Genomic DNA, 18,701 nt, shown 5'->3' with positions numbered 1-18,701 from the left:
CATATTCCCAAACCCTGTGATCCCTAATATTGAAACTGCTAAATTTCATGTTATCCTGCCTGAGACTCAATGATACTTGAATTATATTTTTTTGTCCGCTTGCCATGTTTTTTTGTGACCTGAAAGCTCTGAAATTTGGCTATAATATTACTGGGAGTTTTCATTTTGGGATCTCTTTCAGAAAGTAATCGGTGGATTCTTTCAATTTCTATTTTGTCCTCTGTTCTAAAATATCAGGGTAGTTTTCTGTGATAATTTTTTTGAAAGATCAGTTAAGACTCTTTTCTTGGTCATAGCTTTCAGGTAATTCAATAATTTTTAAATTATCTCTCCTGCTGTGAACTCATTCAACCTTTTTGGAGATCAATTTGGAATTACACCCAAAGGGCAACAAAAATGTGCATGCCCTTTGATCCAGCTATACCACTACTGGGTCTATACCCTGAAAAGATCATGAAAAAGGGTAAAAACATCACTTGTACAAAAATATTTATAAGCTGCCCTGTTTGGAATTGGAATTGGAAATCAAGTAAATGTCCTTCAATAGGGTAATGGCTTAGCAAACTGTGGTCTATGTATGCCATGGAACACTATTGTTCTGTTAGAAACCAGGAGGGATGGGAATTCAGGGAAGTCTGGAAGAATTTGCATGAACTGATGCTGAGCAAAATGAGCAGAACTAGAAGAACATACACTCTAACAGCAACATGGGGGTGATAGATCAATCTTAATAGACTTGCTCATTTCATCAGTGCAACAATCAGGCACAATTTTGGGGTGTCTGCAATGGAGAATACCATCTGTATCCAGAGAAAGAGTTGTGGAGTTTGAACAAAGACCATTACTTTTAATTTTAAAAAACCCATTATTATATAATTTTGCTCTTATACTTTATTTTTCTTCCTTAAGGATATGATTTCTTTCTTATCACATTCAACTTAGACCAATGTATACCATGGAAACAATGTAAAGACTGACAGACTAACTTCTGTGGAAAGTGGGGGGAGGGAAACGAGATTAAGGGGACAATTGTAAAATTCTAAATAAATAACTTTAAAAAAATTATCTCTCGGGGGTGGCTAGGTGGCACAGTGGATAGAGCACCAGCCTTGGAGTCAGGAGTACCTGAGTTCAAATTCGACCTCAGACACTTAATAATTACCTAGCTGTGTGGTCTTGGGCAAGCCACTTAACCCTATTGCCTTGAAAAATCTAAAAAAGAAAAAAAGAAAAAAAACTGTGTGTAGCTATGTGTATCTATATTCTAAGACGGTTGTTTCCACAATGCTTCCACAGTCTTCTTTTTTTTTTGTTTTAGTTTTGTTTTGTTTCTTGATTTTTTTTATAAAGTCTATAACTTCCATTTACTCAATCTAATTTTTAAGGAATTATTTTCTTTGGTGAGTTTTTGTACCTCCTTTTTCATTTTTCCAATTCTACTTTTTAAGGAGTTCTTTCTTAAGTGGCTTTTTATGCCTCCGTTTTCCTTTTGGTCAATTCTGACTTTTAAGGCATTCTTCTCTTCATGGGATTTTTGTAACTCTTTTAATATTTTGCCTAGCCTGTTTTTTAAGGTGTCTATTTTCTTCAGTATTTTTTGTGTCTCCTTTACCAAGCTGTTGACTTGTTCTTCGTGATTTTCTTGCATCACTCTCATTTATTTTCCCAATTTTTCTTCCACTTTTATTACTTGATTTTTCAAAATCCTTTTTGTGTTCCTCCTTGACCTGATACCAATTCATATTTTTCTTTTTTGTTGTTGTTGTTTTTGGTTTTTTTCAAGGCAAACGGGGTTAAGTGGCTTGCCCAAGGCCACACAGCCAGGTAATTATTAAGTGTCTGAGGTCGGATTTGAACCCAGGTACTCCTGACTCCAGGGCCGGTGCTTTATCCACTGCGCCACCTAGCTGTCCCTAATTCATATTTTTCTTGGAGGCTTTGGATGTAGGAACTTTGACTTGTTCTCTTCTTCTGAGTGTTTGTTTTTATCTTCCTTGTCACCTCTACCGCTCCCCTTTCCCTCTCCCCATAACTTTTCCCACTTCAGGAACCATAACCAAACCACTCTGCCTTTACTTCCAGAAAAAGTACGTCAAGCTGCCATCCCTTGGGTGCATGAAACTTCCCTATCCAAAATATTCTTTCCTGATCAGCACTCTCCTGGGAGGTGTGTGTGTGTGTGGGGGGGGGAACTGCTCCTAAAAGAATGTAAATTCCTTGAGGACAGGAATTGTCTCTGTGTTTGTTCTGGTGTTCCCAGAGCCTAGCAAAGGGTTTGGTGCTTAGAGCTTAAGAAATGGTTTTCATTCCTTTCTTCTAAATCCAGCCCTGGGTTGTATTTTCCCCCACAGACCATTTGCCTTTGCCTATTCTTCTCTGGGTCGGTGGGTTGTTCCCCTGAATGAAGGCTAGTCACCCCACTCTGTGATTCCAAGTCTGCTCTGGCCTGCCCTCCCCTTCATACACCTTCAGGAACCTAAGAGACTGCTGGGAATTGGGTGGGAACAATGCTAGGAAGGAAAATAGGAAATTGTATAAATCTGGCAAGGTCCGGGGAGAGAGCCCCCAGTTGCATGCACCTTGGCCAGCTCTGGACTGGGCTGCTGTCCAGTCTTCACACTTTGCCCTCAGGGAGTCCCAGGCTGAGGAGGGAGGCAAGGCATTCTTTGGAGCCCCTTAGGAAAGGAGTCAGCTGGGGTATTTGGGGGCTACCTGGAGAGGGACCAATTCTTCACTTTTGCAGGTCAGAGTCAGGTTTTATGTTTGGCCAGGACCCCAGGAATTCTCAGAATTGGGGGAGGGGCTTCTACACTTCCCCGCCCCAAGTTTCTGGACCAGTTGCCAAGATCAGAAGCTTCTTGACTGGCTCTTACAGCTGCACTGGGATCGGATTTTATTAGAAGCCTAATTGACCTTCATTAAGTGAGGTATTTCCTTTTTCCTCCCCTTGGAGAAATCATTTCCCAATAATAAAACCCTGGCTCTGAGTCTTCTTTTCCTTGTCCTCTACTTTCAATCCATTCCCCTTTCCTGACATGATTTCTCCACTGTGCATCTCATCTCCAACTCCCCAGTCCCCAGCACCCCTCCCAGTCTTCGCCCCAGGCCCAGTTCTGATCCCCATGACCCTAACGTCTACCTACTGCTCTAGCCCCCTAAACTGCCCCAATTCCTGCCTTAATCCTCATTCCAGCTTTTCGACCTGAGCCTCCACCCCAAGCTACCTTCCACTTTCATTCCAAATTCCTCTCTTGTGGTTTTTCCCTTTTTTGTTCTGATTTTTTTATTTTTACAACATGCTCAATCTGGCAATTTGTGCAACAAGATTGTGTGCGTATAACCTATATCAGATTACTTGCTATCCTAGGGTCGAGAGAGGGAAAGGTAGGAGGCAGAAAATTTTACAAAAATGAATGTTGAGAGGCGGCTAGATGGCGCAGTGGATAGAGCACCAGCCCTGGAGTCAGGAGGACTCAAGTTCAAATCCAGCCTCAGACACTTAATGATTACCTAGCTGTGTGGCCTTGGGTGAGCCGCTTAACCCCATTGCCTTGAAAAAAAAAACAACCTTAAAAAAACTATCTTACATCTTTTAATCACTCTACTCACACAGCCACCACCCTAGCGCATGAAGAGGGGCAGGAGAAGCTAGGGTTAACAAAGGAGAATAGAGAGGATTCCAAGACCCGAAGTCCAGTTCCCTTGGACTTTATCTGTTTCCTCCCCCTCATCACCTCTTACAAGGACTACTGCAATAGCCCTCTGATTGGTTTCCTGCCTCATCTCTACTCATTCAGCATCCATCTATTCAATGAGCTCTAATGGGTCATTCCATTAATTTGCATTTTTTTTAGCTTAGTTTTTTGCAAGGCAATGGGGTTAAGTGTCTCGCCCAAGGCCACACAGCTAGGTAATGATTAAGTGTCTGAGGTCGGATTTGAACTCAGGTCCTCCTGACCTCAGGGCCGGTGCTCTATCCACCGCGCCACCTAGCCGCCCCTCATTCCATTACTTTGTAATGGCTCTCTCCCAAGCCTGGCATTTCATCCCTCTTCATCATCTCCTGGTTTTTTCCAAGACTCAGCTCAAATCCCACCTTCTGAAATAACCCTTCCCGCCCCTCCCCCAGCACACTCCTCTGAGATGGACTTCCAACCACTCTGTGTATATTTTGCAGGCTCTTGGTCTATCTTCCTCGTTAAAACACGAGCTACTTGGGGGACAGATTATTTTTGCTTTTCTTCCTATCCCCAGCTTTAATAGAGCAAACGTTTAATGAATACTTGATAACTGACTAGTTGGCTACTCAGTCCTCTGTTTCCTCCCCCAACACACAACTGTCCTGTCCCAATTTCCACCTCACCCTCTGAGCCTCCTGACCCAAACACTGGTCCCCTGACCTGATTTCCTGACTAGTCAGACAGTCTCAGTCTACAGGAATTCAGACAAATCAAGGAAACAGAAGGAAGAATACACAAGTTTTCTGTTTGAGTTGAAAGGGATGGTGCATGAAGAGGAACAGGCGAAGCTAGGGCTGACAAGAGAGAATGGAAAGGATTCCAAGCCCCTGGCGAAGGGGATTGGACTTTATCCTGGGAAGATAATGGGCAACCGTGAGGTTAAGCAGCAAAGAGATGTGATTGCTTCAGCTCTGTGCAGTAAAGATTGGAGGGAGAAGGCAGGGAGGCCCGTCAGGTGGCTGCTCTGGTGGTGTGGTCTCCAAGGGACCAGTCTAATGGTAGAGCCACTTACATGATGGACCATGTCATGATAGAATGCCGTCACTGGAAGAGCCTTGAGAATACCGAGAGGGAACGGAGCACTGGAGAAAACAGAGAGGCCGGTCCTACCCTCCTGGGAGGGAGCCTAGGGTATGGTTGGAGAGATAGGATATACAACAACAGGAAGATGTGGGTACTTCATGAGAAGTTAGTGTGTGAAAGAAGACCAGGGATCTGTTTGGTCCCAGAGGGCAGTTTCACATGTTTCAGAAGGGGCAGATTTGGGCTAAATAAGAGGAAAAACTGCCTAATAAATAAAACTATCCAAAAATGGAAGGAGTTGCCTTGAGGAATAGTGAGTTAGCTCTCATTGGAGGTCTCCAAGCATACACTGTATGACTGTCTGTTGTATCCTCCTGCAATAAGGTAGATAAGGTGTCTCTCTAGTTCTGAGGGTCTCTAGCACCTCAACTTAGGATACAAGACTTTGGCTCAGACATCCAATATTCTGAGAACCTCCCAGCTCTGAACGTCTGTGTTCTAAAGTGTCTCTGAGTTTTGACATTCAAGATTCTAAGGACCCTTCCACTTTTGTAATGTTCTATGACCCCTACCTTCTATTGACTCTTGGAATTCTGATTTATGTTCTAAGAGCCCTTCCAGCTTCAACATTCTGGGATCTAAAGGTCCCTCCAAATCTGATATCTTGTCTTCTAAGATTCCTTCATTCTCTCTTCTGAGACTTCCCAAGTCTGACATACAATGTTCTTAGGTTCCCTGCTTCCCCTCTCCCCCGCCAAGTCCTATATTCTATGTTCCCCCAAGGCTAATAGTCTGGGTTCTAAGTTCTCTCTCTCTAATGTTGGTCTGTGATCTCAGGTCCCCCTAAGTCTGACATTCTTTGTTTTAAGGGCCCTTCCAACACTGACGTTCCATGAGCTAAGGTCCCTCCAAGTCTGACATTCTATGTTCTAAGGTCTCTCTACCCCAGATAGCGAAGTAGGGTAGCAGTCAGGGGTACTCCCCCCCATTCTATCGAACTCCCTTGAGTCCTCAGTCACCACTCCCCCAAGTCCAGGGCAGGCTTGTTATGATAACCCCAGGACCCGGTTTCCTCCTGGGCAGGAAGGAGCCAGAAGGAGGAAGTATTAAGCAGGGCAATATAAACACTCCTCCTGCTGAGGAGGGGGCAGGAGAAGCTCCAGGGAGGGAGGGGAGAGTGGACAACAGGAGGCCCCACCCCCACTCTTTCCTCTTTGAGCTCAGGGCCTGGTGAGGTTGGCATTCACTCCTGCCCAGCCATGGATAGAAGCAAAAGCTACTCAAGGACGGGGCTCCATATCAGCAGCTCTAGCCACCGAGGCTGCTGGTACTACCTAAAATATTTCTTCTTATTTGTCTCTCTAATTCAATTCCTCATTATCCTGGGTCTGGTGCTGTTCATGATCTATGGGAATGCCCACGCAGGCACAGAGGCTCATCTTCAGGTGACGGAGAAGCGGGCTGACATCATGTCGGGGCAGCTGATATCCCTTAATAAACTCAATGCCAACTTGACCAAGGAACTGAACATCACCATCCGCTCCCAAGAATCCATCATGCAGCAGCTGGTAGTTAGCCGGCGGGACCTGGATCGCATCAACTCCAGCTACCGCCAATGCCACCTTGAGCAGGTAAGACCTTTTTTGAACTCCCAGATTTGGTGCCAGGCCTGGAGGAGAGGGAAAGAATAGTTGAGGGTAATACTGTAGCCCAGGAAATCCCCAAATTGTCTTAGTTCCTCTTTAGTTAGGGTTAGGGGGACTTACTTATTAGGTAGGAGGCAGCTAAGGAGGTGATGTGTACAAGGCCAAAGAAGATCCAGATTCCTCTGCAGTCTCCCACCTATACCTTTACACATAAAAGCATAGATTTAGAATCAAAAGGTATCTCACAGGTCATCTACTCTAAACCCCTCATTTTTCAGTTGGGGAAACTGAGGTCTGGAGAGGGAAGTAACTCTCCCAAAGGAGGTGGCAGAGTCAAGATAATTCAAATGCTTACTTTGTTATCTAGACATAGGCATCTTCACACACTTCAATACATAGCTTCCCACAGGCATAATAGGTTACCTGACCTAGTCACACACCTCATTGCACTATCACATCAAGGCATACTCTTCACTCAGGAGTTCCCCAGCAAAATCTCATCAAAAGTCCCTCCCCAAAGGATCACAATCTTGCACACATGATTTCACATGTTCTTCTACTATTCTCAAACACACAGGATCACAAAGAATACACACATGAACTTGCTCACACAAGTTGTAGCCCAATGGAACCCCTTTCCAGTACAGTCATACACGTAGAGGTTGGCCAGGTTCAGAGTTTGGGGAGGTGACTGAGTCTACCCATCCTTGACCAGATTCCGAAAAGGAAATAAATTGCCTTTGGGCAGGGTCTGGTGGCCCCTTACCACCACACCCTGCATGCCCGCCTGCTCCCACGTCTAGCACAGTGATGTACATCAACCTCCTCCCTTCCTTTGTGACTTTTCATAATAGGATCATATATTTCAAGTTGGAAGACATTGAGGAGATTATTGAGGTCAACTCTCTCCTTTGACAGATGAGGAAACTGAGGCCCAGAGAACTTGAGAGAGGTGCTCTGAGCCACCCAGCTAGTGAGCGTCTAAAAGGCTATTAGTTCAGGTCTTTTTGATTCCAAAGCAACTCTCAAGCCACTGTGCTATGGCTCTAGGATAGATTACATGTCTCCAAGTGTTAGCTTCCTTACCTGGAAAATGTAGAAAACAGAAATCTTTCACTATTTAATTCCCAGATAAGTGGGTTCAATGATCACAGCTGACAGTAACAGGGTGCTTTTAAACACTACCTTACAAAGGCTATCTTACCTGTGCCTCCCATAATCCTATAAGATATTGTTCTGCATTCTCAACTCCTTTCCAGGTCTGCAGTTCTATGTTCGAAGACCCGTTTCATCTCTTATATTCTATGTTCTGTGTCCTAGGGTTCCTTCCATTCTGACCTTCTTTGTTCTAAGGTCCTTTCAAGCTCTGATGTTCTTTGTCCTAAGGTCACTTCCAATTTGACCTTCTGTATTCTAAGATTCTTCCAGCCTCTAATGTTCTATGTTCCTAGGACCCTTTCAGGTCTGTTTTAAGGTCTCTTCTGTTTCTGACATTCATTGTTCTAAGATCCATCTAACTCTGATAATCTATCTTCTATGTTCTAAGGGTCCTCCCAGCTGACAGTCTATATTTTATGTTTTGAGATCTTTCCCAGCTCTGATAGTCTCTGTTTTGAGTCTCTTTAAGTAAAATGAGTATTATTATCCCTGTTTTATATATGAGGAAACTGAAGCTCAAAAAAGGTTTAGTGACTTATTCAGGGTCACCCAGATAGTCTAGATCTGAGGAAGAATTTGAACCCGTCTTCTTGACTCAAAGTCCGGCATTCTATCCGTGATGCCCCATTGCCTCTGCTGCGGCTTGTAAAGCAGGTAGAAATGTGAGCCACTTGTCCATTTTATTATTGTGATATGGTCTGATAAAGGGAGGCTAAATAAGACAGGGACAAGGATCATGATCTCAGAGGACCTGGATTCAAATATCGGCTCTACCACTGACTGGTTAGGGGGACTTAGGCAAGTTGTTTCCTTTCTGGGCCCCAGTTTTTTGTCTGTGAAAGGAGGATGATAGCATGTGAGAGGAAGTTCTAATCGAATTCAGCAATTATTTATTAAAACCTATGTGCGAGCCAATGGTGAACACAGGGACAAAAATGGACTGGTCCCTGCCCTCAAGACACACTACAGACATGAGGGTTATCGCTATAATCACAAGAGCCAGGAGCAACCTTGCCTCCTTCACTTTGCTCTTTTTCTTATGTCTAGGAGTCTGTGTCCCGCTTTTGGGAAGGGGTGCAGGAGGGAAGGCTGGGAGCTCAGGAAGTCTTTCTGGGTGGAGCCCAATGGAGGAAGGGAGCACTTAGGAAACATCCATTGTACCAGCCTCAGTTTCTCCATCAGGAAACTGGCAGGAACTAGGAGATATCCAAGAGCCTCCAGGTCACTCCTGGAATGGGACCTTAGGATGGCTGCACCACCCCCATCTCTCCTAGTCTCCCTCCACTCTCCATCTTAGACACAGGAAGCCTCACAGATGTTCTCCTGTGTATGTGTCTGTCCTGTCCCCCCTCAGTATGGGGCTCTTTGAGAACAGGAGCCAGATTTCCTGCTCAGATTCTGGATTCACTAAGGGCAGGACATGCTGGGTGAATGCCCCCTCAGACTGGGAGCTCCCTGGTGGCAAGGCTATTTCCCTCTCAGACTTGGGAGTTCCAAGAGTGCAGACTGTTTCCCCCTCTATCTGGGGGTACCTCCCTGAGAGGAGCATCATCTCCCCCTCTTATAAGCCTCTTACTGGGGGGCACCTGAAGTTGGGGGCTCTGTCTGACCTCCAGATTGAGAACCATGTCTTTCCCTCGGACTAAGGGTTTCCTTAGAGCTGAAGCATCTCTCCTTCAGACTGAGGGATGGGTCCTTCATAACTGGGGAACCTCTCTGTAACTTTCCAGGTCAACATGAAGGTGAAATTTTAGGGAGAGTTCTCAGGAGATAGTTTAGATTCTCTTGATTTTTTTTATCTCCCATCAACAGTACAAAATACTTACTAGTGCATTTCTTGGGCAGTGATTGCCACAGATATAAAGGTTCAGCTTGGAATGATGCATGAATAATGGAAGAAACCCAGGGCCACAGTCTGACCTCTGCCACTCCCCATGCCCCGGTCCCCAACCAGTGTTTATAGCTTTATTTATACGCGCCATATTGGAAACAGTCAAGAAAGTTTGTGGCGGAGGGCAACCATTTTGTAGATTTAAAACTGGTAGACCACCTGGAATGAGTCTTAAGGGAGGATGATGGTGGAAGGAGAAAGTCAAAAACAAAGCTTCCCAGAGTTCATAAAGCTCTGGGGAATACACCAAACTAGGAGCTAGAGATGAAGTCCAGTCTGATCCTGAGACAGAAAAACCAAGCCTTCTTCCTGTACAGGAGGTCTGGAGGACCAAAATGAAGCAAAGTTATCCCATCTCTCCTACTTGAACTCCTGGTCTTGGTATTGCTTCTTTGGTGCTCAGGGAATCAGCCTCAGGGTGCTACCCCCCCCCAAGATATCCAATATAGCACCAGGATGGATGGTTTCAAGAGATTTTCAGGCTTAGTATCAGGGGAGCTACGGAAGAACCCGGAGCACTTCAGCCCTACCATCGTTGGGGATACTGAGAACAATGGACAATCAGCCTTTAGGAAGTAAGGTCCTTCTGTTTTGAAGAGCCCAGAGTTCTAATCCTTCTTCAGACACTTATTAGCTACTTGACTAGGGGCAAGTCACTTAACCTCCACCAGCCTTAGTTTGGAGACAGGGCAGCTAGGTAGCACAATGGATACAGTGTCAGTCCTGGAGTCGGGAAGACTCATCTTCCCGAGTTCAAATCTGACCTTGGATGTGACCCTGGACAAATCGCTTAATCCTGTTTGCCTCAGTTTCCTCATCGAGTGCCCCCTTAGTATGGGGGCTCTAGCACAGTAAAATGTGCTAGAGAAGGAAATGACAAACCATTCCGGTATCTTTGCCAAGAAAGCCCCAAATGGGGGCACAAAGAATCGGATGTGACTAAACAGCAAAATGGAAATAATAATAGCACCTACCATCCAGGAATATTATAAGGATCAACTGAAATAATATGGAAAGTATTTTGCAAACCTTAAAGTGATATAGAAGTGTAAGGTGTTATTATTACTACTACTAATAATAATATATAACATTAATAACATCATAATATATCGGAAATCCTGTTGACAAATCAAGGGAAACTACTGTTCTTACCTCTGATATTGGAAAGACAAGCAAAAAGTTGGGAGTCGGAGAGACAACCTATTAGTGTGATTTATTAATATAAAACAAATACTAGTTATAATGATCTATGAAGAGAACAAACTCCTTAGGACCAGACCAAACTTATAGATCCTTTTTTAAACTGCAATAACCCTTGGATTTATAAGATCACAGGATATAGAACTATAAAGAAACTCAAATCATTTAGGGCCATTTTCCTATTTTACAGATGAGAAAACTGAGACTGAGAGGAAAGACTTGCTCAAAATAATAAGCAGTATGGTTGAGATCTGATCCCAGGTTTTCTCACTCCAGATTCAAAGTCCTTCCCCAATTTTATCCTTCTACTCTCTTAGTTTCTTCTATTTCATTCAAATTTTCAATTCAATAATCCTTTATCATTTGCTTTAAAGATCATTTACCAGGGAAACAACTTGGTATCATGAAAAGGACCTGGGTTTGACTCATGACTCTACCAGTTGGTCAAGTCACTTCACCAATCTGAGTCTCAGTTTCCTTCTCTGACAAGTGGGACTAAAAGTATTTACACTATCACCTTCACAGAGTGAGAATCGAATGAGTTAACTTTTGGAAAGTGTTTTGCAAACCTTAGAGGCTTATCAACTACTGTTATTATCAGTCCCCATGCCTGATCTTTATTGTTTCTGATGGATTGGGGGAGACTGAACACCTCTGAACGCCTCTGAATGCCTGCCCTTATCTGAGCATTTCCTTTTCCCAGATTCAGAATCAGAACAATATAAAATTCATGATCGCAATCGTGAGGAGTGAAGAACTCTGTCAAAAAACGCTCGAAGAAATCAGAAAGAACAACACAGGTTGGAGAAGGGAAGAAAGATGGGAGGATGGGTGATGATGGATGGGAGAGGGATGATAGAGGGATGGCAGGAGGGAAGAGGGATGAGAGGAAGGGAGGGGCATAGGATTGGGATGTGGTGAATTCAGAAGATAAAATCAGAGTCAGGGTACTGGAGATCAGAGCTGTAGATACAGATGTGCAGAAAAAGAATATCTGAAACACTGGAGGGATGAATGAGATCCTCAGAGGAGAGTCCTTAGAGGTCATCTAGTCCAGCCCCTTATGTTATAGATAAGGAAACTGAGGCATAGAAAGTATGAGAGACTTGCTCCAAGTTACTCTGCTAGTGACAGAAGGTCCTGGACAAATCCTTGGAGAATACTCACATGAAAGGAGTGGGTTAAAGTCATGACTGGGCATTTTTTACATAGGACTAGGGATAGCAGAGACAGAGGACAAAAAAGACAGGGACGGAAGGAAATGAGCCCTATTACCTACAGGAAATGAATCTATCCATGATTTTATGATGTTGTCATAGTGGCCCCACCCAAGGTGGGAGAAAGAAGAGACTAGGAGTCAAATCCTGAGTTTAGATTCTACCTCTGTTACTTGTTAGCTCTGTGGCCTTAAGAGAGTCCCTTCTCCTGACTAGGCTTCAGTCTCCTTATCTGCAAAATGGCTGGGTGAACTCAGTCTTTAAGATCCTTTCCAGATCTAAATAGTCAGAGATGGAGGAGCACTAATGTGGGAGGTAAGAGACTTGAAAAGGGGAATCCTACATAAGTCGGGATCAGACTAGAAGTCCCTCAGCTCGCAGATGCTAGGATTCTTAGTAATCACAGCCACCCCACAATGGGATGGAGCAGATGATTAAAGGTCTTTATAGGGGCCTGGATGACTATCTTCCAGAGCCTTGGTAACTTGAGGGGTTGGTGAGTGTCCGATTGACAGTTGGAGGCAGTATATCAGACCAGAGGTCAGTGCTAGAAATAAGGCTGTGGGGAGTCATGGGGTGATTGAAGTATTGAAAGTTAGTGGGGGGCAGCTAGGTGGCGTAGTGGATAGAGCACTGGCCTTGGAGTCAGGAGTACCTGAGTTCAAATCCGGCCTCAGACACTTAATAATTACCTAGCCGTGTGGCCTAGGGCAAGCCACTTAACCCCATTGCCTTGCAAAAACTAAAAAAAAAAAAAAAAAAAAAAAAAGTTAGTGGGATTGGGGCAGCTAGGTGATGCAGTGGATAGAGCACTGGCCTTGGAGTCAGGAGTACCTGAGTTCAAATCCAGCCTCAGGCACTTAATAATTGCCTAGCTGTGTGACCTTGGCCAAGTCACTTAAATAAATAAAAAAGAAAGTTAATGGGATTGATAAGAGAGATTGATGGGAGAGAAGAGAGGAAAGGAGAGGAGAGTAAGGAAAAGGAGGAGATAGGAAATTCATGTTTCAGGTACCCATTGGACTAGATAGATATTTCATAGGAGTAGGGGTTGGGGATCAGTGGTCAGGGGTTGGCAGTTATCAGCCCCAAGAAACTCAAATGGAGACCTCTCTTCCCACCCATCTGTTTCTAACTAACCCTGTGCTTTCTCCTTTCTGTCATCTCTTTTCGATCCCATCTCTTATGTAACAACTCTTGGAACCCTTTCAGTAGATTTTTGGAGGAAGTGAATGGTGGGATCACCCAAAGACTCTTTTCGACGTGTCCATTCATCTACATGTTTTGGATGGATTGGACATGAATACCATCTTACCTGCTCCACTCCTCCTAAGATGTAACCAGTCTTAAGAGGCTATATCAAAACAAAGGAAGGGAAGTGCTAGAGGGGAATGAATGCCAATTTTGGAACCAGAACCACTCGGTTCATAAGTCAGCTCTGCTGCCTAGTGACTTTGGACAAGTCACTTAATTTCTTTGGGCCTCTAAAAGGAAAGAGTTGGACTAGATGATCTCTAAAACCCTTCCAGTTCCAAATTTATTATCTGTGATCTGTAGGTAACTATTTCTCACATCCCATCTATGGCTCTGTTTGTCCCCCATTCCACCTACCTAACTGCTAGACCACTTGGGTCCTAGGGATATCAACAACCTCAAGATGGGGCAGAGGTGCGAAATCTCTTCTGGTTTCTTAGATTCCCTTCAGTAGTCTAGTAAAATCTACGGGTCTTTTCTCAAAATAATGTTCTTAATACTTAAAATAAAATTCAGAGGATGAAAAGAAAACCAATTTTACTGAAATTCAGTCCTTATGATATTTTATAAAATAACAATCATAATTTAAAAAACAAGTTCATAGAGCTCACTTTAAGACATCCAATGGTAGGAGAGATCCAAAGGACTATCTTTCAAAGACCATCCATCACTTCCACCCCCTATCCAGCTGAGAAGGAGCTCAGAGAAGCGGATGCCAGGAAATTCCAGGTGCTTCTGGAGGCCCAGAAGTTGGCCTGCAACAAAGACAAAGATATCCTGATAGCAGCCAAGGCAACAGTTGAGGCTCAGCTCAAAACCTGCATTGAGGAGAAGATGCGTAACTTTGGAGAGTACCAGCTGGTAGTTGGCGAGCTTCAACAAGTCCGAGACCTGTGTGTTGTACTGGACAAGGAGAAGCTCTCTTCCAAGTTGGAGCAGATGTGGAGGGAATCCCTCCTATACAAGAACTTGGAGAGCATCTCCTTGATTTACTACCGTTCGGATTATGACAAGGTAGTACATTACTGCAGGGAACTGCCCAGAATTATGTTGGAAAAGTCTGAGAGCCTGGCCAGAGAGCTGAAGACAGGCATTGATCAGGTGACCCGAGAGAACACTGAACTGAAGCGCCAAAAGGGGATCAATGAGAAGAACTTGGCGTCTTGCAAGGAGGAAAAGGAAAAGGTTGTCAAGGAGTCCCAGGAAAGGCTGCAGAAAGTCCACGAAGACTGTGTTAAACAATCCCGGCTAACCTTGGAAGAGAAGGCCGCCCTGCAGAAGGAGAAGGAGGCCTTGATCAAGGAACTAGAAGAGAAGAAGAAGGAGCTGATAATGATCAAGGGGCAGCTGGACATCAACAAGTCCACCCTGGACACCTGCATCAGGACCAAGGTGAACACTGGGCCCGGGGAGGCATGAGCTGGAGAGGGAGAATCAGGAGAACATTAGAGCCAGTGAAGAAGTTGGAATTGGGCATAGGAATGAGGAAGACAAAGAGGAAGAGAAGATCGAGGTTGGAGATAATCCAGTGGAAAGAAAGAGGCTTGGGTTGGATTAGGGCTGAGAGAAGGATAAAATTGGAGTTGGAGGTTAAGTTGACAATGGTCATGAAGTTGGGTAGGGGATTGCACTGAGAGAGGGATGAGGTTGAGGCTGAGGAAAATGGGGAAAGTCATGAGGTGAAGTAGGAGATGGAGTTGAGAGGGGGCTTGGGGGTTAAGTTTGGGATGGTTATTAGGTTGGATGACCCTAGCCAAATCTTTTTAACCTTACAATGCTCCAGGCAACTTTCTAAAAAACTAAATGGCAGAAGAGGTGGGGATCTGCATTGGTAGAAAGAGGTTCTTCACTAGAGAGTTCCTTCTACTAATGAAATCACAGGTTCACTTCTACTATTGAATGAATTAAATCAAGAAATCTTAGAGTTCTTATTCTTACATAGCCAATTCTTAGTTCTTATTCTAGTCTTATATATTCTAATTGCCATATGATTGGGGCGGGGATTGGGGTTTGAAGGAGGCTGGTGCTCTGTGTGATTTGTATGATTATGTGTATACACGCCTTTCTAGGTGTGTATTCTCTGTGATCTGCACATTCAGATATCTCTTGATATAGCTGGGCTTCCTGTGGGCACATTTTCAGGATCCTATGTCCTGGTTAAACCAGAGGCACAACCTCTCTTAATTTCTTGTTTTTGAGTTAAAGAGACAGATCCAAGTAGATCCAGGCCTTTGGTTGGAAAATTAGCAAGGGGGGCTTAAGCCACTTGCTTTTGGTGGGGGGAACCTAGATGTTAGAGCTGGAAGACACCTCAGAAATCATTCTTTATTTGACAAATGAAGAAACTGAGAGCCACTAAGGTTAAATGACTTGACCAGGGTCTTTCCAGTTCAGTAAGATACTCTGATTCTTTATAGGACACCAAGTTCCCTCTGACCCATGTATATTCCCCCCCCTTCACAGGCCCAGGGTTCACCAACCATTCCTCGACTTCCCAGTGCTGTTGTTCCGGCTCCCATCAGTAAGTAAGCCAAACAGTGAATGAATCTTTGGGGCTCAAACACGCACATATTTGCCTTGACCCTCGGCATTTTCTTGTTGACTCCAGCTCTGTGAGGGCATCCATTATGGCAAAGCTCTGCTCTCCAGTGAAGAAGACACCTGGAAATTCCTAGGATCTAGTGTAGCCTCTGGAGCTTGGGGAATCTCCTAGAAAGATTTGGAGGAAATACCGGGAGAACTATAAATAGGGAGTAGTGGGAAAACGAGTTTGGGGCTCTAATTCTCATTTTTGTTAAAGGCCGTTTAGATGAGACATCTGTTCATTGTTCCCCAAGCTCACTCTTTCCTACTAGGCTTTTATCATAGGGCTAGGAGGATGCCCAAGATTGACCCTGCTGCTTCTTACCTCCTCAGACCCTGACGACCTAGAAGCATTCAAGCAGAAGATCCGGAACATGTATACAAAGACTATACCTTCTGGAAACTCAGTCAGGTGAGTTCCTCAGCCACTGAGACCAGGATGGGGTCTGCCCACATTCACCTATGGGTGTGTACGACTATAAACCAGATCCAAAGAGAAACAATCTAGATGAGCCCTGGTGGGTAGGGGTGGGGGCAAGGGGTCTTCTTTCTTTCCATTTCACAGATGTGTCTCCACTTCTGCACTGGGGTTCCCATCCCAGGGGGTCAGGGCTGTGTCCACACTGCCCTCCCACCAGCCTCTGGATAGTGGGTTAGGCTTACAGAAAAGAGACCTGGATTCAAATCCCACATTTGCTATTTCCACCTCTTCAGTTTCCTCTTCTGTAAAATAAGAATAATACTACCTGCACTGTAGGTCTCAGTTCTCTATTTTCCCGTTGTGTGCCTCCAGGTGAGTCTTAGTCTCTAGGACTCTGTTTCTTCATTTGAAAAATGACAGTTTGGGACTCAAATATCACTTTTAAAGCTAGATTTAGAAGCCATGAAGTAGAATGTCCATGTGCAGGTAACACAAGCAGATAAAGTGGGGTTTTGAAAGCTGATCTTCCAGTCACGTAGATGAGTGAAAATATGACTGGCTTTAAAGTCAAAAGCGCTAGCTTCAGATCTTAGACCCAAACACTCATTGCTGGAGAAAGCCTCTAAGACTCAGTTTCCTCATCTGAAAAATAGGAAGACTTCTACCTCATAGGACTGTGAGAAAAGCACTTTTTTTTTTTGCTAGGCAATGGAGTTGTGACTTGCCTAAGGTCATACAGCTAGGTAATTATTAAGTGTCTGAGGTCAGATTTGAACTCAGGTCTTACTGTCTCCAGGGCCAGCACTCTATCCACTGCACCACCTAGCTTCCCCTGATTTGTTTTTTAGTATTTTTGTATATTTGTTTTTCCAACAACATGCAATGATAGTTTTCACTGATTGCTTTTTTCTGCAAGGTTTCAAGTTTTACATTTTTCTCTCTCCCTCCCTTCCCCCCCTCCCGCCCCCACAGAAAACAATCCAGTATAGGCTCTTCATGTGTAATTATGCTAAACATCGATCCATATTAATCATGTTGTGAAAAAAAAATCAAAACCAAACAGAATAAAAAATATGAAAGAAAACATGACATAATACATAAGACAATTTTTAAAAATTGATAATAAGCTTTGGTCTGCATTTAAACTCTACAGTTCCTTCTCTGTATATGGATGGTATTTGCCATCACAAAACCCTTAAAATTGTCTTTGATTATTGTGCTGCTGAAATGAACAAGTCCATCATGGTTGATCATCACCCCGTGCTGTTGTTAGTGGAAATAATGTCCTTCTGGTTCTGTTTCTTTCACTCAGCATCAGTTCATATAAGTCTTTCCTGCCTAGAAAAGTACTTTCTAAACCTTAAAGAACAGATCTCCTTTGTCAGTCATTCAGCATTTACTTATCATTAATGTTATACCAATCATGAGCTAAACCCTGGAGATACAAAGAAAGACAAAAAGTTGGCTCCTTGATTTTGGCTCAGAGCTTACAAGCAAATCACCAGGGAACATACAAGATAGATGCCGATCCAGTGGAAGGTGATCTTAGAGCGAAGGTTCTAGCAGTGGAGGGGAGACTGGGAAAGGCCTCTTAGGAAGTGAGTTGGGTTTTTCCTCGGGACAAGCTTCTTCTGTGTGGCCCTTGAGGGGAGAACTAGTGGGAGGACACTAGCACCCACTTAAAGAAGTATCGATGAATAGACTAGATGGTGAAGTCCTCATCCTTCGAGATGATAGAAGCTTAAGGAGAGGCAAAAAATCATTGAGGGGGGGGAGTAGCTAGGTGGCACAGTGGGTAGAGCACTGGCCTTAGAGTTAGGAGGACCAGAATTCAAATCCGACCTCAGACACTTAAGAATTACCTAGCTGTGTGACTTTTGGCAAGTCACTTGCCTTGCAAAAACAAACCAAATAAAAAGACATTTGGAACTCTTTCACAGGAACTCTCTGTGGGGAGAGCAGGATGTTGGAGGAGGTGTCCTTTAAAGATCCTCTGATTCTGGAACTGGACAAGGATGGGCAGTTACTAAGTTTTGTATCATTCCTTTCAAATTTCAATTTCTAGCATCTGTATTGAGCTTCCCCCACTACAGCGGTGTATTTTTATTGCCTCAATACAGCGGGTTGAAGATCCCAGGGCCTTATAGGGACAAAAGTGAACTAGGCTGCGGCCAGCTTGTTTCCAAGATGGTAGGCCCCAGGGGTCCTTGGGCGGTACCAGCGGAAGGGACAGTGGAGGCCTGGAGCCAAAGCCTGGCTCATGGCCACAGAGGCCCCATTTCAGAATCTGGCTCCATACACAAACTGGGAAGTGGTATCAGTGGCCTAGTGAATCACCACAACTGAATTGGTGTGCCAATGTTCACAAAGTCAACTCTTGGGCTTGGCCGTGTGTCAGGGGAAAGAAGTATCTTGTGACAAGGAAAGGCTGATTGAAGGACATGGCTGAAGGCCAGACCTTGGAGCCAAGCAAGTATTTGTGATCACCTACTGCCTGATACTTGGGGGTCTTTAAATTACTTCTAATTCTCCCCCTGGGCAGGTAGATGATATGGGAGAGAGAGTGCA

The 18,701-nt window shown here is 44.2% G+C and overlaps 1 protein-coding gene across 3 annotated transcripts in view; it reads left to right on the top strand.

Annotated features, from left to right (window-relative positions):
* PLVAP (plasmalemma vesicle associated protein) overlaps window positions 1-18,701 on the top strand; it is a 37,483-nt gene that overhangs the window by 14,010 nt on the left and 4,772 nt on the right. The window contains exons 2-6 of one of the 3 annotated variants that reach the window (XM_074204477.1): window positions 6,189-6,394; window positions 11,362-11,458; window positions 13,761-14,521; window positions 15,593-15,650; window positions 16,046-16,124. In XM_074204477.1, coding sequence (XP_074060578.1) covers window positions 6,189-6,394; window positions 11,362-11,458; window positions 13,761-14,521; window positions 15,593-15,650; window positions 16,046-16,124 — 1,201 coding nt within the window. Of the gene's footprint in view, window positions 1-5,901; window positions 6,395-11,361; window positions 11,459-13,760; window positions 14,522-15,592; window positions 15,651-16,045; window positions 16,125-18,701 lie in introns of those variants that run through there. The other 2 variants (XM_074204474.1, XM_074204476.1) reach the window with 2 other exon arrangements.

The sequence above is a fragment of the Macrotis lagotis genome, chromosome X (assembly GCF_037893015.1).
Source record: "Macrotis lagotis isolate mMagLag1 chromosome X, bilby.v1.9.chrom.fasta, whole genome shotgun sequence".
NCBI classification, from domain to species: domain Eukaryota; kingdom Metazoa; phylum Chordata; class Mammalia; order Peramelemorphia; family Peramelidae; genus Macrotis; species Macrotis lagotis.
Note: the sequence above shows the minus strand (reverse complement) of the source record. Positions and strands in the feature narration are given on the sequence as shown.